General features: G+C 43.0%; 1 protein-coding gene across 3 annotated transcripts in view; it reads right to left on the bottom strand.

Annotated features, from left to right (window-relative positions):
- PLA2G7 (phospholipase A2 group VII) overlaps nt 1-18764 on the bottom strand; it is a 35665-nt gene that overhangs the window by 1112 nt on the left and 15789 nt on the right. The window contains exons 1-9 of one of the 3 annotated variants that reach the window (XM_050950889.1): nt 18410-18567; nt 11324-11448; nt 8436-8586; nt 7640-7733; nt 6670-6738; nt 4181-4328; nt 2655-2768; nt 2312-2403; nt 1662-1832 (exon numbers count right to left, since the gene is read on the bottom strand). In XM_050950889.1, coding sequence (XP_050806846.1) covers nt 1662-1832; nt 2312-2403; nt 2655-2768; nt 4181-4328; nt 6670-6738; nt 7640-7733; nt 8436-8586; nt 11324-11422 — 938 coding nt within the window. In that variant the 5' untranslated portion in view covers nt 11423-11448; nt 18410-18567. Of the gene's footprint in view, nt 1-1661; nt 1833-2311; nt 2404-2654; nt 2769-4180; nt 4329-6669; nt 6739-7639; nt 7734-8435; nt 8587-11323; nt 11449-18409; nt 18568-18764 lie in introns of those variants that run through there. The other 2 variants (XM_050950888.1, XM_050950890.1) reach the window with 2 other exon arrangements.

Below are 18764 nucleotides of genomic sequence, written 5' to 3'. Positions count from 1 at the left end.
TATTCCTCTATTGCTACTGCTGCTTCAGGGCTTGTCTATACTCTGTTACTTGGGAATAGCTATTGTGTGTTAAATTCAAATCCTGCCTTAATCAGAATAACTTTCAAGTGTAGAAAAACCTGAAGGGTAAATTCTGTCTTGAGGTACATGTCTACATTAGCAGCCTTGACGTCCAGGACAGCAATTCTGTCTATGAATCTGATATCCTTCGGGCTGCAGTAATCCTCTGCCCCAACAGCTCTTGCCCAGTTGGTTAGGATGTGTTATCTAATGGATCCAAATAATCATATTCATTGGATTTGCCCCCCCCCCCCACTCTCCAAATGCCCCTTGAAGGACTCTTGAAACTGTTAATAGAGTCACAGATTCCTGGGCCAGAAGGGATCATCTAGTCTGACCTCCACTATAACACAGGCCATAGAACTTCCTGCCAAAAATTCCTAGAGCATATCTTTAGAAAAAACACCCTATCTTGCTTTAAACACTAGTGATGGAGTATCCATGACCCGTAGTAAATTGTTCCAAAGGTTAATTACCCTTGTTGAAAATGTATGCCTTATTTCCAGTCCAAATTTATCTAGGTTCAACTTCCAGCCACTGGATCATGTTTTATCTTTCTCTGCTGGACTGACGATCCCTTTATCAAATATTTGTTTCACATGCAGATACTTATAGACTGTGATCAAGTTACTTCTTAGCCTTTGTTAATAAACAGATTGAGCTCCTTGAGTAGTGGTGGGGAACTTCCGTCCCATCAGGGTAAGCTGATTGCGGGCTGCAAGACATTTTGCAGACGTTGACTGTCCGCAGGAATGGCCCTTGCAGCTCTTACTGGCCATAGTTCGCCATTCACTACTTACTGTCCTTGAGCCTATCGCTATGAGGCATGTTTTCTAATCTAATCAGTCTTGTAGATCTTCTTTGAACCGTCTCCAGTTTACCAATATCCTTGTTCTCTGTCTCACTGAAGGAATACAAACCCCTTGTGTGGGCTTCTTATGTTCTTCTCCACCCCATTACTTTCAGGGCCTTCTGTGCGAGTGGATGGGTCAGGAATTTTTAGAATTTGTCCTAACTACTGGCTACAGAGGTATTCTCTGCTTAGGAGAGATGAAGGCCTCAAAAAGGACTCTCTCTTTTTATAGTCTTGGGCAAGTCACATGACCCAGCTCTACAGAAGTATTTCAGCACCTAACTTCAATTGAAATGATTTGTTAGCAGTCTGGGGAAGTGGCTGGGATATGCAGATCCACTGGTCACAATCCCACCTGGGTATTGCACAGTGGGCTGCAGTTGCTACTCTAGCTCCCAGTCTCACAGCCAGGTTACACAGATACTATGGTGATGGCCATAGCATAAGAACCTGACTACAACAGAATAGATATCTTTCATCTTTGGTTGGATGACATGGGAAGTCTGTATTGATTCTGTGCACAAAGCCCTTTGCTATGACACCAGACTTTTATATGAAGAGATCTGAAAACGAAAATACCTTGCATGGTAAATACTTCTGGTGAGGTTGTAATAACTGGCACTGCTAGATTCCTACAGGTAAACCGCCAACTCTGGTTAAACGCCTGTAATTTTCCTCCTGTAGATTTTACAAGCAATGAATCCAGTCTCTAGAGAAGAAGACAGGACTATAGTGCTGTAATACTTACTTGATAGTGATCATTTTTCTTATTTTGCCAGTGGAGTAAAGTTTCTTCATTTTTAGAACATTTGAAACCCACTGGAATTTTTCTGAGTTGATAAACAACAATGGCTGTTCGACGCCAGAATAAACTTCATCATCTAGAGGAAGCATCCATGCATCCAGGGCAATGCCACACCTGCAAAAAAGGAGCTGTGCGATCATATCACTGATGTAGAATGCTTCATAGGGTAGTCTGTATGCCTTGTGTTACAGTGTTCATGGATAAACAGGCTAAAAGAATTCCTGAAGGGATAGCGTGCTTTCATTTCAGACTGGAAATCTATTTGGTAGGGCAGGGAGCAGGCTGTTGTTCCATTCGGTCCTGTCCCTGGCCCTGAGAAGCTCTGGCAGAGACATTTCCACATGGTACCAAGGAATGAGGAAGCCTGTGTGTCTGTTCCAGATGTTCTGGCTCCCCGGAGCTCTCAGAAGCAGGAGTAAGTAAGGGAAAAATTGTCCATAGTAAGCAAAGCCATTTTCTTTACAATTGCTGTGATCATTACAGTTAGTAGTAGTTAAATGAGATCTCAGCATAGCCAAGAAAAGCAAAAAGCGTAAATGCAGAATGATACCATCCCAAAGCCCTGGGACCTGTCTTTGCTTTATGCTACTTACTTGAATCTAGTGTCTTTGCTAAGAGTCTTAATGGCTGTGGCAGCACCAAAAGAGTGTCCCATCACAGCTATTCTGTCAGTATCAATAGACTCCTGTAAAAGAAATCAAGATGCTGCAAGGAACATTCCTTTCCCAACTTTTAGTCGTTACACCTTATCCATTTTAAAAGCTGGAGACTACTAGAATGGAAATAGAATGATAGCAGCTATAAATACACAGCTTCAGGATCAAATGAGATGAAACTGTCATACAACTAATATATTTGGCTGATGTGGGGATCACAAAGCGAAAACAGAAGGGTGATCAAGCTATTATTAAAAGGAGTCTAGATCTCTTCACTCACCTTTAACAGAGTCCAATCAAAGTTTAAAGATAGTACATTCACTACATGATTTCCATTATTAATATCAAGAATGAGGTCAAGAGCTCTGATACACTCCTCTGTTCTCTGCTGCAACTAGACATAGATAAAAGACAGCAACAATGATTCTTCTGGAAAAAAAAAACAAGCTACCCAGCATTCAGTTAAAACACTTAAGAACAAATCTTAGAAACATCTAGCGCTTCAAGTCATTGGGATTATTCTCATGTTCAAAGATGAGCACTTTGCAGAATCGGAGCTTGGAACCATAAATAGAAACAAATTAAAGGAACTGTACTAGTTTAGAGAATTTGGCCCCTAGGGCTGAAGTGGCAGTGAGCTCATGCTGCACGAGAGTGAATTTAGCCCCATGAGAGCAACTCCCATGGAGTCAGTACTTTTCAGGAGAAGGCTTATCAGGACTTGGATAAAAAATGTATTTAAAACTTGGCTGGTCCAGATGACCCCTTGTCTCTCTTCTGGGGTTCATCTGAATGAGCTATTGTGTTACAGGACAACTTGCCCTGTCTATACTGGAGCTTTAAAGTGTGTTAATATGCTGTTTGGCTTCATCTAGACAAGCCCTCAATGGGAACCAGTCGGAGAGCCCTTCTTGTATTGTATACGCATTACCTAATGATGGTGGGAGATGGTTTTGTATTCCTTTTGATTTTTATATTTTACCAGACAGGAAAAATAATATTTTTCTCTCTTTTTGGAACCAGCTTTCCATGTGACGGTGAAATTCACCCCCGTGCAGACGAGGCCTATATGCCACTGAAATCACTACGAATCCTTGAAATACCTGCTGAACTCCACCAGAGAGATCATTCCAATGGGCAATAACTCTGCAGGTTATTCCCAACGTTTCTCTAACTGGCATGAATTTAGGCTCACAAATAGGATACTGGATGTATATATGAGATATCAGTTGTTGCCTTACTGGTGTGTACACTTTCACCAGAGACTCACTAAGGACCTCATCCGAAGGCTGTTGAAATCAGTGGAAAGACTTCTACTGACATAAGTGGGGATTGGATCAAGAAAGAAAAACTGCTGGCATGCTTCTGCGGCCAGCTCTGCACTTGGAAGGCTTTGTGGGTATAACTATATGGGTGTACTGTTCCTGTTAAGTACGCCTAGTGTGGACACAGCTTATGCCAGCAAAGCTGCTCTTTTGCTAGTATAGCTTATTTGAGGCCTCCCTCCTTCCCCCATCTCTGAGCAAAATAAGCTATACTGCCAAAAGCACAGTTGTGCTGCTATAACCACATCTATGTTAGAGGCTTTTGCCAGCACAGCTATGTTGGTCACAAATCATACCTTATTATGCTCCTGAGTGACATAGCTATGCTGGTAAAAGTCTGCAGTGTAGACCTGGCCTGAGGTAGGAAGTCTGATGGGTTAGTGGCCTTGCAAATATGCCAGCTTTAATCAATCCCTTAGCACCTCTTGGGTGCTAGATTGCATCTTCGTCATTTGTTAGATCAGCATTCCACAACAAACACCTGTTGGTTGCGTAGAGGAAATTCCTGTTCACTTCGTTTTAGTTTTCTGTAGTAGATCCATTCCTCGTTCGGATTTTCTGTAGCCTCTTCTTGTGCTTCACAACCAGGATTCTCCTTATGATAATAAGTCGCAGAAGAGGATTTATCTCTATAATATAGAAAAAAAGTTACTTCTGAAGGCTAGTTCACACTCATGCCAACAGTGCTCAACCCACATGGACTTCAGGGGTGAAATTATGTCTCCATTGAAGTGAACGGGACTGGTGTCATTGATTTCAATGGGGCTAGGATTTCACTCCCTATCAAGAAAAACTGGCTCCTGGCACCAAGAAACTAACTAGCGCAGCATTATAATTGAATGTATATAATAAAGTCTAAATGAAAAGAAAACAGACCTTGTTTTGCCAGAGTCTAATATTAAACAGCCACAAATAGTGCATTTAAAAAAATTACATAGACAACTGACAGCTACCCTAGTCAAAGAATTCAAGTAACTTGCTCTTTCTTTAGATCAGGGGTCTCCAAACTACGGCCCACGGGCCGGATTCGGCCCAGGGCTTCCATTTGTCCGGCCCTACAACCAACAGGGGATAAGCAAACAGCTGAGTAGGCACGCGGAGCAAGCAGCGGGAAGGGCCGCCAGCAGCAGCTTGCATGAATTGAGGGGGAGGGGACGTAGCTCAGCTGAGCTGTGCAGAGGGGTGAGTTCCTCTGGGAGCCAGTGTCCCCCCAAAGAGGAGCCAACTTAGAGGACAGTCATTGCTGCAGCTGAGCAGGTACAGGGAGAAGCAAACAGGCAGGCTGCAGCTAAGTAGGCACTCCGAACTGGCAGGGGGAGGGGCTGCTGGCAGCAGCTCACGGGGAGGCGGGTAAGCTCAGCTGAGCTGTGTGGAGGGGTGAATGCCCCCAGGAGCCAGTGTCCCCCCAAAAGGAGAGCCAACTTAGGGGAGAGTTGCTGCTGGAGCTGAGCAGGCATGGACCCCTGCCTTAGAGTAAAAATACAAGCCAGATGCTTAATTACATCTCCAATAAAGGGAATAAAGAAGATGGAAATTAACAATTTCATAATGGTTAAAATTTAACTACAGCACTAATGAAACCAAACAGTATTTGTATGATACTGTCAAGGTTTTTTCCCCCACTTTGAACTTTAGAGTACAAATGTGGGGACCTACATGAACACTTCTAAGCTTAATTACTAGCTTAGATCTGGTAACACTGCCACCAGCCAGAAATTCAGTGTCTGGCACACTCCCTGTCCCCCGCAAACTTTCCCCTCCCTGGGTTGCCTTGAGAGGCTTCACCAATTCCCTGGTGAACACAGATCCAAACCCCTTGGATCTTAAAACAAGGAGGAATTAACCATCCCCCCTCCTTTTCCCCCACCAATCCCTGGTGAGTCCAGACCCAATTCCCTTGGATCTTAAAACAAGGAAAAATCAATCAGGTTCTTAAAAAGAAAGTTTTTAATTAAAGAAAGAAAGATAAAAATCATCTTTGTAAAATCAGGATGGAAAATGCTTTACAGGGTAATCAGATTCCTATAGACCAGAGGGACACCCTACCCCCAGCCTTAGGTTCAAAGTTACAGCAAACAGAGGTAAAAATCCTTCCAGCAAAAAGAAACATTTACAAGTTGAGAAAACAAACATAAGACTAACACGCCTTGCCTGGCTGATTACTTACAAGTTTGAAACATGAGAGACTAATTTAGAAAGATTTGGACAGCCTGGATGTATGTCTGGTCCCTCTTAGTCCCAAGAGCGAACAACGAACAAAACAAAGAGCACAAACAAAGACTTCCCTCCACCAAGATTTGAAAGTATCTTGTCCCCCCATTGGTCCTCTAGTCAGGTGTCAGCCAGGTTTACTGAGCTTCTTAACCCTCTACAGGTAAAAGAGACACTAACCTTTAACTATCTGTTTATGACAGATACAAATGTGTGAGTTTTTAGAAACAAAATAAAAAGGTGAAAATGATTTTTAATGTATTGATAAATATTTTGTGTGATTTCACAGTACCTGCATCGATTGACTTTTATACCTGATTTAGAATTTAGTGCAACACTGACACAGTAGAGTAGTGTTGTTTTTTAATGATTTTGCATCCATTTAATTTTTTTCATAGTCGCTTTGACCCGCGAAGCCCCTTCAAAAATCTAATATGGCCCTCGTCTCATAAAGTTTGGAGACCCCTGATTTAGATTGAGAGTTGAACAATGGGAATTACTTGGGTTTTGAAGAAAATTAATACTATTTAGTCTTTTTAAATAAATCTAAGTTATACTGTACAATAAACACTATTTTCTGTTTGCGTCTTTTAGACTCAAGACGTTGCTGATAAAAATAATCTCCCCCCATCAAATTTAAGTGTTTATATCAAATTTAACAAGGTCTCAGGTTTTGCACACAGCACTTTGCAAGATCAAATTATAAGCATAGGACTTTGTGAAATAACTGTTCACCTCTTGTAGATGTATTATACAAACCTGTGCTCCACAGCAACAACTATAAAACCTTGAGATGCCATCTCAATGCAGATAGCAGAATATATAGTCCTGAAATCAAAAAAATACACTGCTTAAATACACAATTTCAATACCTTGCTCCTGAAATAACATATAGACCATATTTGTACTACACCCAATTTAATATTTTACATTGTAGATCAATGCCTCCTTTCCTTCTCACGTTACTACTGGACTGATTTTTATGTGGAAGTCTGTAAAACATGTTCAAAGTCCCACATAAAAAATAATAATTACTAATAACAGCTAGCTCTTATATGGTGCTTTCATGCATAGAACTCAAAGTGCTTGCAAAAGGATGTCACTATCATTATCTCCATTTTTAGATGGAGAAACTGAGGCACGGGGCAGGGAAGTGATTGCCTAAGGTCACCCAGTAGGCCAGTGGCTCAGCCAGGAATCCCTCTGAGGTCTCCTGAGTCCCAGTCCAGTGTTCTGTCCACCAAGCCATACAGCCTCTCTATCTTTATATCAACATCCTTTTTGAAGAGGATTTTTTGAGGAAAAGAAACTAATGATTATATATAATAATATCATCTGCATAATACTTTACATCTTCAGAGTGCTTTACAAACATTAAATAATTGATTCTCACAATACTCCTAAGAAACAAGTGTTTTCAAATAGGGAAACATATTAGTAAGCGAAACTTGGAGCAGGCCCTCAGCTTTTATAAATTGGCATTGATTTCCATGGAGATATACTACTTTACACCAGCTGAGGATCTGGCCTATTGTTTTTAAAACCAGTTTTAGCTAATGCTGTGATGGATCCAACACAACTTTACTGAAATACTGTTCAAAACCAGTCTCAAGAATTGTCAATTTCCTGGGCTAAATTCCTCCCTGGCATAACTCCACTGATCGCAGTGGAGTTACATTGGAGAGTCACTTGTCAACATGTGGTCTGAGATCACAAACTGCAGAATTACCGGAAAGCTCCAAGTCCATGGGAAAAAATAATGAGGGGGTATTTCTCTCCAGGCTTGAAAGCAGCATTCCATTTTGCAGGACATGTCACTGAGCCTAGATAAGACAGGATATCTGCAGTTAGTGTGGCTACTCATGTAACCACTTCTTCAAGAGACGTTCGGATACCCTCCCTTATCTTGAGTAGCTGCTTTATTCCTCAGATTGACCCACTGATTTCAATTAGATTATATGAGTGAGAAACACAAGGCAAGTAAGACTAAAGACCTTAGTTCGTATTCTGCACTATAAAGCCTGATCCTAGAAACATTTATTACCAGGAAAAGGGTGAAATTCCCCCCATACGGAAAGCCAGCATAAGGCCTCTGTCTCACTTAAATTCTGTAGGGGAAGACTTTCAAGGGCACAAAGGCCATTAGGAATCCAACTCCCACTGACTTTCAATCAGAGCAGGGCACTTAGCGTCCCCTTTGTGCCTTCAAAAAGCTTCCCTACAGGACTTAAGTGGTGGCCCTTTGCTCAAGGATGAATTTTACCCATAGGGCTGCCACTTACTATTGGGAATATTCCCAGACACCCATGACAGTGGTATTTGGGCAAATGGTGCAGTGAAACATATAGTCATAAGTCACCTGAATGTTACTGCCCCATAGAAAAGGAAGAGAAACAGTTCTGCAAAGAAAATTACCTTGGGCTCCTGCAGTATTAACACATTCCTCATGTACAGGTGCCATAACTAAAGTGACCATAGCACACAATGTCTCACCAGTAAGGCAATTAGAAATAAACTCATCTTACCAACATAGTACTGAAAAAATGTCTCTCCTAACATCCGGTACATGTTGAGGAAGTCAGAAAGTCCACGATAATATTCCTTCCTGGGGATCCACTTGGTTTCTTCACTACTTGCGCCATTTTGTGAAGGATAATACAGACGAAAGAAGCTTCCCTGTGATTGAATCAGAAAAAGAAATAGATTTTCTCACTGAAGTTGCTAAAAAATAAAAATATTTTTACCAAAGAATTTAACATATTAAAATGATACCACAAGGTGTAAGATTGAGTCCAACGAGAAAATTAACAATAAAGGCTCAGATGTTTTAGCCACCAAATGTCACTGTATTTTTCATACCTGGGAACCAAACAGACATGATCTCTGGCATCCAGTTAAAGTTAGATAACATTCCCTCCCAGGCTAAGCTACCATTAAAGCATTATTTCAAAACACACAGTACAAACTTTAGAGCATTTGCTGCCTCCATTCTCTTATTTCTCCTTTTTTCCCAATTATCTTCCTATTTTCTGTTTCCTCGTGCATCATATTTCTTCAGACTTGTTCAGAGCCTGCATTTCCCTCAGACTTGTTTCAGGCAATGTGTTCCAGCAGATAGAGCACAGACTGAGAGTCAGGAGATCTGACCTTTATACACAGCTTAGGCACTGACTTGCTGTGCGCCCATTACTCCTCCGTGCCTCAGTTTCTCTGTCTAAACTGAGGACAGTAATACTTACCCTCTTTGTAAAGCACTTTGATAGCTACAGATCAAAGCTGCGTAAATACAAAATACTCCCATTAATAATTATCTATAGTGTTTCTTCTTTGTTAAATGTTTCAGTTTATTTTTCCCTCCAAACCAGTCTCTTTCAAGCTGTTTTCATATCTGCTGTGGTCTCTGTTCCCCTATGCATTTTTTTTAGTAGTATTTTCTCTCTCCCAAACTCTTACTACTGTTCTCTCTCCCCTCTCAATTTCCTTTCTTTTGGGTCCTTTCTCTTCTCCAGCTGGACACCCCTGCTCTTCTTGTGAACCATGAAAGGCATTGGGTATGTTTTTTTATTAGAATGTTTCTTCTGCAAGGACCATGGGGTGGGACTATGAACAAGTAATTTAATGTAATAAAGAAGGTGCCTGTCAGATAAAAAGTATGTACCGTTTGTATTCTTACTCTTTAGGACAAAAGTGACTTTGGAGCACACTATTCAAAATCTCTCTGATTATATTGTGTTTCAGTGAATTAATTGTAGGAGTCCATGCAGAATGTCCTAAACAATAGGGAAAGATGGCTGTTAAGAACAATACTTATTTTAAACTGGACTTTTAAAAACAGTTTCAGGTTGCTTGAATATTAAGTTTCTGATCTATTACTCAAGGCACATGAAGAGCTTATCTTATGAATCTTCCTTCCATTTACACAACACGCTGTAATGAATGATCATTTTTGACAAAGGCTTATTTAGGAACAGATTGCAAAACCCTGACAGTGATGAGGAGTTACTCACCTGATTAGTCCTTATTGCATTACTCAGGTGAATAATTGGTTACCAGTGTGAGTAAAGTTCATAATCTAGACTTTAGAGAATGTTAATAATCCAGATCACTTACCTACTATAGGCATGAAAGCTAATTTGAAGCAGTTAAACTCTACCATGCCAATCATTATGTAATGTAGGCACACAATAAATCCTTATAAAATTCACAGACCAAAATATCCAAATGATCCCTACTCACCACGATCACTACAAGCGAATTCCACCATAAAAGCTTTGCTTGGAGTTTAAAAATGCAATGCCAATGCTACAGGAAATGCGAACAACAAAGGGCAAGACTAAAAAATTTAGTAGAAAAATTGTGAGGCTACTGTATCTGAAAATGCAAATCAGCATTGAATAGGCTGAATGGGCTGCAGGCCCATTGACTGCTTATAACTTTATCTGCATTCTTGGGAACTTGAGAGGTAATTGCTTCATTCTGTAATGGTTCTACACCAATTCTGAAGACTGTAACCTTTCTTTTTAAATAGGTACAAATTCCACAATTGTTACTTTTTAACACACAGCAGAAATGCTATATATCATCCCTCATTTGCCCTGCTAGGGGGACTTTTCTGATGGGGATAGCTGAAGCCATGGGAGACCTTGATGATGGGTCTCCACTGGAGCTAAGTTGCCAGGAAGGATGGGGGCGGGTGCCAGGAATCCAGAGGTATTGGGCTCTGTTTGAATGGTCTTGCATATCTGGATCATTCCATGAGGTGGCAAACCACATTTCCCACCTTCACTGCGCCACATGGAACAATAAGGAAGATTTTTCCTGCCCCGTTCCAAAACATTCACTATGATAAGCTATGTGAATTCTGTGGGAGTTTGGTGTCTAAATACCTTTGAGGATCTTGGCTAAGGAGGATTGTCTTAACTAGGAAAGTGGAATCAGGTTCTTAAATTGTACTTAGAGATGGGTCCAAGCTACAAAGCTTAGATTTAGATAAGGATTCCGTTCTGAACTTCTCCAGGTTTTGGAGGTAAAATGATGGTATCTATATCTGGACATTTTTGCCTGCCAATTTCAGTTTATAAAATCTATATCCTAGTAGCTGACGGAATCTGCTGATTTACAGTATATCCCTGTCATTACAGCCTTACACTTCTAGTGATACCCCTGTGCCACAGTGGCCATCCTGTGTCATTACTCTTACATTTATGAAACATTTTGTTCACAAAAAATAAAATGCCTGGGGGCTTAAGCAGGCTTTGTCCTGCCCCTCTGCTCAGGTGAACTTCCACCTATCAGAACCAGGGAAACTTTTCATTTAATTAATACCTAATAGTATGATGAAGGCTACAATGTTGGACTTGTGACTTATGTCAAAATAAAGTAGTGAGTGACAGGAAGGTTGTGTCTGTCATACCTGAATCGTGTAATCAGTCATCAGGTCCGTGCAGCCAACAGAGTAAGGGCCCTTCCCCTCGGGGATTCCATACAATTTTGTAGAGCTCTTGCTCTCCATTTCCTTCTGTGCATTAACAGACAAGCCTGGGGGGAAAAAACAGAAGATGAGACTCATACCTGCTGAAAAGGACATAGGATATTAAAGATTCAGGACTTTGAGATTCAGGGCTGAGCTGACAGTCAGGGTGATGAGAAACAGGCACAGGATTCACAGATTTTAAAGCCAGAAAGGACCATTATGATCTCCTGTGTATCATAGGCCATAGAATTTCATCCAGGAGACTTTCACCTGGGCAAGCCACAGACGGCTGGGAGGGAATGATGAGGGGAGGAGACAAGAGAAGCAGGGGCAGGGATCACTGGAGTATGTGGGGACTAGGAAGCTAGCAGAAACCTGAGATTGCTGGGGGGATGAATACCGATACTCGGTCTGGAGCGATATTTGATAGGGCAGGGTTAGGAGATCTTGGAGCAGCCTGCATGGAGGAGCTTGGTTCAGCCTCCCCCATTCTACCACTTGTTACCTTAAAGCCGCCCCAAACTCTGTCTTGTCTGCATTAATCTTCTCCACCCTGCCCTGTCCCCTTTCAGCTCCTGCTTCAGTCTGATCCCCATGCTTCCTCCAATCTTTCAACCCGACACCCATCCTGTCCCCAGCCTATGCCCTGACACTGTCCCTCTCCTTCTCCAAGCTAGCTTCCCCCTGGCTCCTCCCCCAGTCACTCCTCCTCCTGCTGACTCCTGGCTCCCTTGCCAATGGGAACCACCTCCTCCTTCCAGGTGCTCCATGTTGGTATGCATCCTGCAGGGGAGCAGCAAGAACAGGCGAGAGGCAGCTTGGGAGGTCTGCAATTCTTTCAACATAGCTGTCCCCGGTGGCCAGGAGGAGACACCCAGCAGAATCCTTGCAGACCTGCTTGATGTGTGACTTGCCAACGGGACTGGAGATCTGAATGACAGGGCTTCTGAATGTGTGCATGTCTCATGTGATATCAGACACTCTGCAGCCCAGCCCTCAGCAAAGCCCTGAGGGAGGAGAGTGGGGGTAAAATAGCCATACTCCTACTCTAGATTAAATCTTTCTAAATTGCATAATAATTAGTTGGCACAGATAGAACCAGTTGGTACAGTCAGTACATTTATAACTCACATTGGGATCCACTGAAAAAGTACTTTGAATGACATCCATTACACTGCTAGGACCAGCCTATTGCTTTTCACCACTGATTTGGCACAAGTTTCACATTCACATAAAAATACATGAAATATTTAAAAAAAAACAGATCAACTGCCTTATTCCAATTCACAGGCAGATTATATGTGCACGCTGTAAAACCTCATGGAAATGAATGCCTGTGGTCAATAGCTGCTTTTCAAACCTCAGCATTTTGTCTGCTACTAAAAGGCTCAAAGGCTAATTGGCCTAGAATTAGGAAAATTTCCTCCTTCATACTGGAGGATTGCATGTCTCATTTGTGTGAAATTGGATGAAGGAAGAGACAGCACAAAGTAAGCCTGATTTTCAGAATGGTGATGTGCCCACAATTTCCAGTTAAATAGCTTTGAGTGCTCAGCATTCTGAAAATCAGTCTCAGAGCTCACACATGCCTGTGACTAGTGCTCTGGAATGCTTGAGAATGGCTTACCCAGCTGAGAAAATGGAACTGTATCAGTGTTTCAGATTCTGTTCAGAACTGATGGATATTTCAGGATAAGAACATAAGAATGGCTATACTGGGTCAGACTAAAGGCAGGGCCAGCTTTAGGCACCAGCATTCCAAGCATGTGTGTGGGACGGCACTCTGGCTCTTTAGGGGGGCACTTTTCAAGGCACTCCGGCCTTGTTTTTTTTTTTTTTTGCTTGGAGCAGCAAGAAACCTGGAGCCGGCCCTGACCAAAGGTCCATCCAGGCAAGTATCCTGTCTACCGACAGTGACCAATGCTAGGTGTCCCAAAGGGAGTGAACATAACAGGTAATGATCAAGTGATCTCTGTCCTGCCATCCATCTTCACCCTCTGACAAACAGAGGCTAGGAACACCATTCCCTACCCATCCTGGCTAATAACCATTATTGGACTTAACCTCAATTAACTTATCTAGTTCTCTTTTAAACCTTGTTATAGTCCTAGCCCTCACAACCTCCTCAGGCAAGGAGTTCCACAGGTTGACTGTGCGCTGTGTGAAGAAGAACTTCCTTTTATTTGTTTTAAACCTGCTGCCCATTAATTTCATTTGGTGGCTCCTAGTTCTTATATTATGGGAACAGGTAAATAACTTTTCTTTATTCACTTTCTCCACATCACTCATGATTTTATATACCTCTATCATATCCTCCTTTAGTCTCCTCTTTTCCAAGCTGAAAAGTCCAAGTCTTATTAATCTCTCCTCATACCCATTCCAAACTCCTAATCATTTTAGTTGCCCTTCTCTGAACCTTTTCTAATGCCAGTATATCTTTTTTGAAATGAGGAGACCACATCTATATGCAGTATTCAAGATGTGGGCGTACCTTGGATTTATACAAGGGCAATAAGATATTCTTTGTCTTATTCTCTATCCCTTTTTTAATGATTCCTAACATCAGGATCGAGAAAAATGTTAAATAAGGATGGGCTAATTTTTGGATCAAGTGTGATAATAAAATAATACTTTGTTCTATGATGACCTCCATCCTAGGGTCTCAAAGGGCTTTACGAACAGTAATGAACTGAGCTTTAGACCATCCTTACAGGGCCAGATTCTCTATTGCCTTGGCCCTTGTGTAGTTATTTACATTATGTAAATAGAGACACGATGGTGTTAAAATGCTAACAGTCTGTTTGCATAGGTGTAGATGACTACATAAAATGTAAGGCAATAAAGAATCATCTCCATTTCACACATTGGGAAACTGAGGCACAGAGTGGTTACGTGACCTGTGCAAGGTTACACAAACAGTCTGTGCCAGAGATGGGACTTCAAGTCAGATCTTCTATCTCCCAGTCCTGTGTTATAGCCACAAGATCATTATTCCTCATAAAATAATGTCCCATTAAATAGCCAAAGGCACTAATGGGTCCCAGTTCTGAAGCTGCTGCTGGCATGAAACTTCATGCATGGAGGAGTTACTGAATGAGGTGCATAATGAACTGGTAGTCTGCACATAAATTAAGAGCTTTGAGGTAACAGGTGCAAAATCACATTTCTCACCCTTTTTTTGTATTTTGTTAATCTCCTACAAATTAATGATAGCTGCACCATTGAAGGATACATTTCTTACCTGCTAATTTAATTTCTGCCAATTTCCCTATGCTAGTCCAGAGTAACCAGTAACAGAAATGGAAAAGTAATTGAAATTTTGAAGACTGCATCTTCTATTCACTATATCTTCTATTCACGAACGTCTTTCAGCTTCATGATCTTAGTCAAAGCAAATAATTTAAAACCATACACGCAACAAATATTCAAAAGCAATTTAGTTTTTGTTTTCATTTTAAGGATGGCATCTGGATTAGCAAAAGATTGAGAGCCTTGTTCAGTCTCCCTGGCCATTCAATCCTTGCTGAGTCTGCCAAGAGAGCCAATTGTGGGGGCTGTTTTTTTGTGATGTGAATTCCTGCTTCACTACAACGTGGTCTGAGAGCATCAGCTCTTTTCACGTAGCACCCCCATCCTCCACCACAGAGCCATCAGATCGTAATTACATTGACTGGTCATTACAGCCCTAGGACCACATTCTGTGCTGTGCCTCACGGGAGTGCATAGAGGTTAGGTAAAGGCAACTGTATGCCCCTTTCAAGCCTCCTGGATTCTGGGATAAATTGAAGGCCAGTCAGTCTCCAGCATAATTTAGAGCAGTCCCTGGGCAGCTCCCCAAGGCCCCCATTGGTAGAATTGGCAGAATTCAGCTTTTATTTTTTTTTATAATTTCAACTGATAATATCAACGTTTATAAGAACATAAGAACGGCCATACTGAGTCAGACCAATGGTCCATCTAGCTTAGTATTCTGTCTTCTGACAGTGGCCAATGCCAGGTGCTTCACAGGATTGAACAGAACAGGTTATCATCAAGTGATCCACCTCCTGTTGCCCATTCCCAGCTTCTGGCAAACAGTCTCTAGAGACACCATAATACATTCTTAAATATTTTTAAGAATATTTAATTTTAATTGATTTAAATGTTCACAGTTGTGCAAAATGATGGTTCTATGTTGTTTTTTTTTAATCTATTTAAATTTTCATAGCTGTGAGACATTATGGATGGGTAGTCCAGACAATAATTATTAAATGACAGCAGATGTTCAGATTCAAAAAGTTAACGTTTATAATCTTTAAAACACCAATAGTCAATGTCACATGTCAAAATATACAAAGTAAATATCATTAAATCAAACACTAATAAGTTCTCAAGCAGCATTTTTCTTTCTTTGCCTATCTGTAATTTTGGTTATTATTAATGGAAATATCTTGTTATCTGTTTGTTTGTGTGTGATGAAATCTTTGTTTACCAATAAAGATCTAATCCTTCCAAGCCCAGAACAGCTGGAGCAAAGAATACCCCAGTTACACTTTTCCTCCCATAGCACCTCTCTTCTGGGCCCTATACCACCCCCAGCAACCCCTACAATGACAGCTGCAAGAGGGGAAAGCCTGTTTTAATGGCTCTTCACCTCTTTGGGAATCCCCCTGTGCTGGGGGAATCTAGCTGTTTTCTAGACCTTGTGGTCAGGTCTACACTGCAACTAAAAACCCTCGGCACCGAGTCTCAAAGCCCCACCAGCTGACTTGAGCTCTCATGGCTTGGGCTGCAAGGCTGAAAAATAGCAGCATAGACATTCAAAGTCAGGCTGGAAACCTGGGCTCTGAGGGTACATCTACACTACCAGCCAGATCGGTGGGTAGCGATCAATCTCTCGGGGATTGATTTATTGCGTGTAGTGTAGATGCGATAAATCGATCCTCGATCGCTCTCCCGTCAACTGCTGAACTCCAGCTCGACGAGAGGCAAAGTTGACGGGAGCAGCGGCCGTTGATCTCGCACCGCGAGGACGCGAAGTAAGTGATTCTAAGTTGATCTAAGATACGTCAACTTCAGCTCCGCTGTTCTCGTAGCTGAAGTTGAGTATCTTAAATCGATCCCCCCCCAGTGTAGACCAGGCTTGAGTTCCTTCCCCTTGCAGAATCTCAGAACCCAGATTTCAGCCCAAGTCCAGATTTCTACACTGCTACTTTATAGCCCCGCAGCTTGAGCCCGAATCAGCTGGCCTGGCATAGGCACCAACTTTCCCCGGTGCTGGTAGGTGCTCGTGCCCCACTGCCCCCAGCCCTGCCCCGACTCCACCCTCTCCTCTGCCCTGCCCCCATTCCAACACCTTCCCCAAAGTCCCCACCCCAACTCCGCCCCCTCCCTGCCCATATTGGACACCTTCCCAAAATCCCTGCTCCGGCCCCACCTCTTCTCCGAGCGTGCCGTGTTCCCCTTCCTCCCCCATCCTTCCCAGCCGCACAAAACAGCTGTTTCACAGCACAAGCGCTGGGAGCTAGGGGGAAAAAGCAGACACGCAGCACACTCCGGGGAGGGGGTGGAGGTGAGCTGGGCAGGGGGGCAGGGAGCACCCACCAATTTTTTCCCTTGGGTGCTCCAGCCCCAGAGCACCCACGGAGTTGGCGCCTATGTGGCCTGGGCCAACTGTGGCCATGTCACAAGTCTTTTATTGCAGTGTAAGCATACCCTTAGGGTACAGCTTCCCCACGGTGAGTCTCAAGAGCCTGGGTCAACCGACTGTGTGGTTAAAAATTGTGGTGACAATATTCAGGCGGGAACCCAGGCTATGAACCTCTGCGAGCAGGAGGAAGCCCTGGTTTCACTCCATCTACAGCTATTTTTAGTTTTGCAAGCCCCCAGTCAGTTGACCTGGGCTCTGAGACTCACTGTCACGGGGTGGGAGGGGTTTCTGTGTAGATGTACACTTTTGTGTATAAGGAGTGGTGTAGAGACTGCAGAGCTGCTGACAATCAGGGCCCTAATCTGAATTTGAACAGACTGAATCCTCATCTGCACTAGAAAATTAGTTCAGCATAACTACTCTACTCAGGCATGTGAAAAAGCAACACCCTTGAGCAGTGTAGTTAAGCCGACCTGAGTCCCCGTGTTGATAGCCCTAGGTCAATGGAAGAATTCTTCCATCAACCAAGCTACCGCTGCCCAGGAAGGTGGATTACCTATGCCAACAGCAGAATCTCTCCCATCAGCGTAGGTACTGTCTACTCTGAAGCACTACAGCAGCACAACTGTGCCACTGTAGTGTTTTAAGCATAGACAAGCCCGTCTGAAAAAAGTGAATAATACTTCCCTAACTCACAAGGGTATGTGAGGCTTCATTCGTTATTTATAAAGTTCTGTAAGAGCCTTGTATGAAAAGCATGACAGACGCACAAAGAGTGTTCTCTTATAGACATTGAGACCCTTTAAACCGTTATACTTAAGACTCAGTAAAGAGACTACTTCAGTCACAAAAGACATACACACCCCTGAACATAAAGGAAGCAGGCTAGCAAAAAAATAAACCAGAATATGTCGATTGCAATACTCAAGAAGTTATTTGTGCCACACAAATATCATTCAGAAAACTGAAACCCAACCCTAGTGAAGACACTTGCATTTTGAATCTCTTAATTTTGTTGGTTAAAGACATGCTTTTCTGTGCCTGAATTCTGTTAAATATTTCTCGATACCATACTAGCTGAACAGTGGGTCCTGTAACTTGCTATGATCTTGCAAACCAGCCTATGTTCTTTTAACCACGTTTTCAGGGTGGTGGAGGTGCCTTTTGCCTTTAACATGCAATTGTCTACACTTGGGTGGTTACATAAATACTGTTCTTGAGGTTCTAAAGGGCTCTGGGGAAAGTCACCACTAGTGATGTCATAATACGCTATATACTAGAACCACTGTCATGAACTTTATCCCAAAATAGAACGTTAAACAGAGGAAGCGAGTCGGGGTAGGCGAGGGATAAGCCAGGGGCTTGCAGGAGGGATTCAGCCTGGAGGAGGCAGAGACCCCAGAAGGCGGTTCCAGCTGGCAGGCACCGCGGAACACCAAGAGGCGCAGGAGGTAGTGGAGACTGGGGCTGGGCAGGCGGAGCTGGGAGGGGAGAAGCGGCGAGCGGGCTCCTGGACGGAAGGGGAGGCAGGCGAGGGCTCTGAGCTAATGTCAGGCCCCTGGCACAGCCAGGGCTGTGACCCGTCCGAGCCTCGGGCTCCCCTGCGCGACGCGGCTGCCCGTTCCGCCCAGCCAGCCGCACGCCTCCCGCCCCCGCCGCCTGCAGCCTGGGCGACCCGTGCGCCGCAAGACCCCGCCTCACGAGAGACCCCCCCCACCCCGCAGCCTCTTGCTCCCAGTCCCTCTGTATCCC

Source organism: Gopherus flavomarginatus, chromosome 4 (assembly GCF_025201925.1).
Source record: "Gopherus flavomarginatus isolate rGopFla2 chromosome 4, rGopFla2.mat.asm, whole genome shotgun sequence".
Classification (NCBI taxonomy): Eukaryota; Metazoa; Chordata; order Testudines; family Testudinidae; genus Gopherus; species Gopherus flavomarginatus.
The sequence above is the reverse complement of the archived record's forward strand: the minus strand, read 5'-3'. Positions and strand labels throughout refer to the sequence as shown.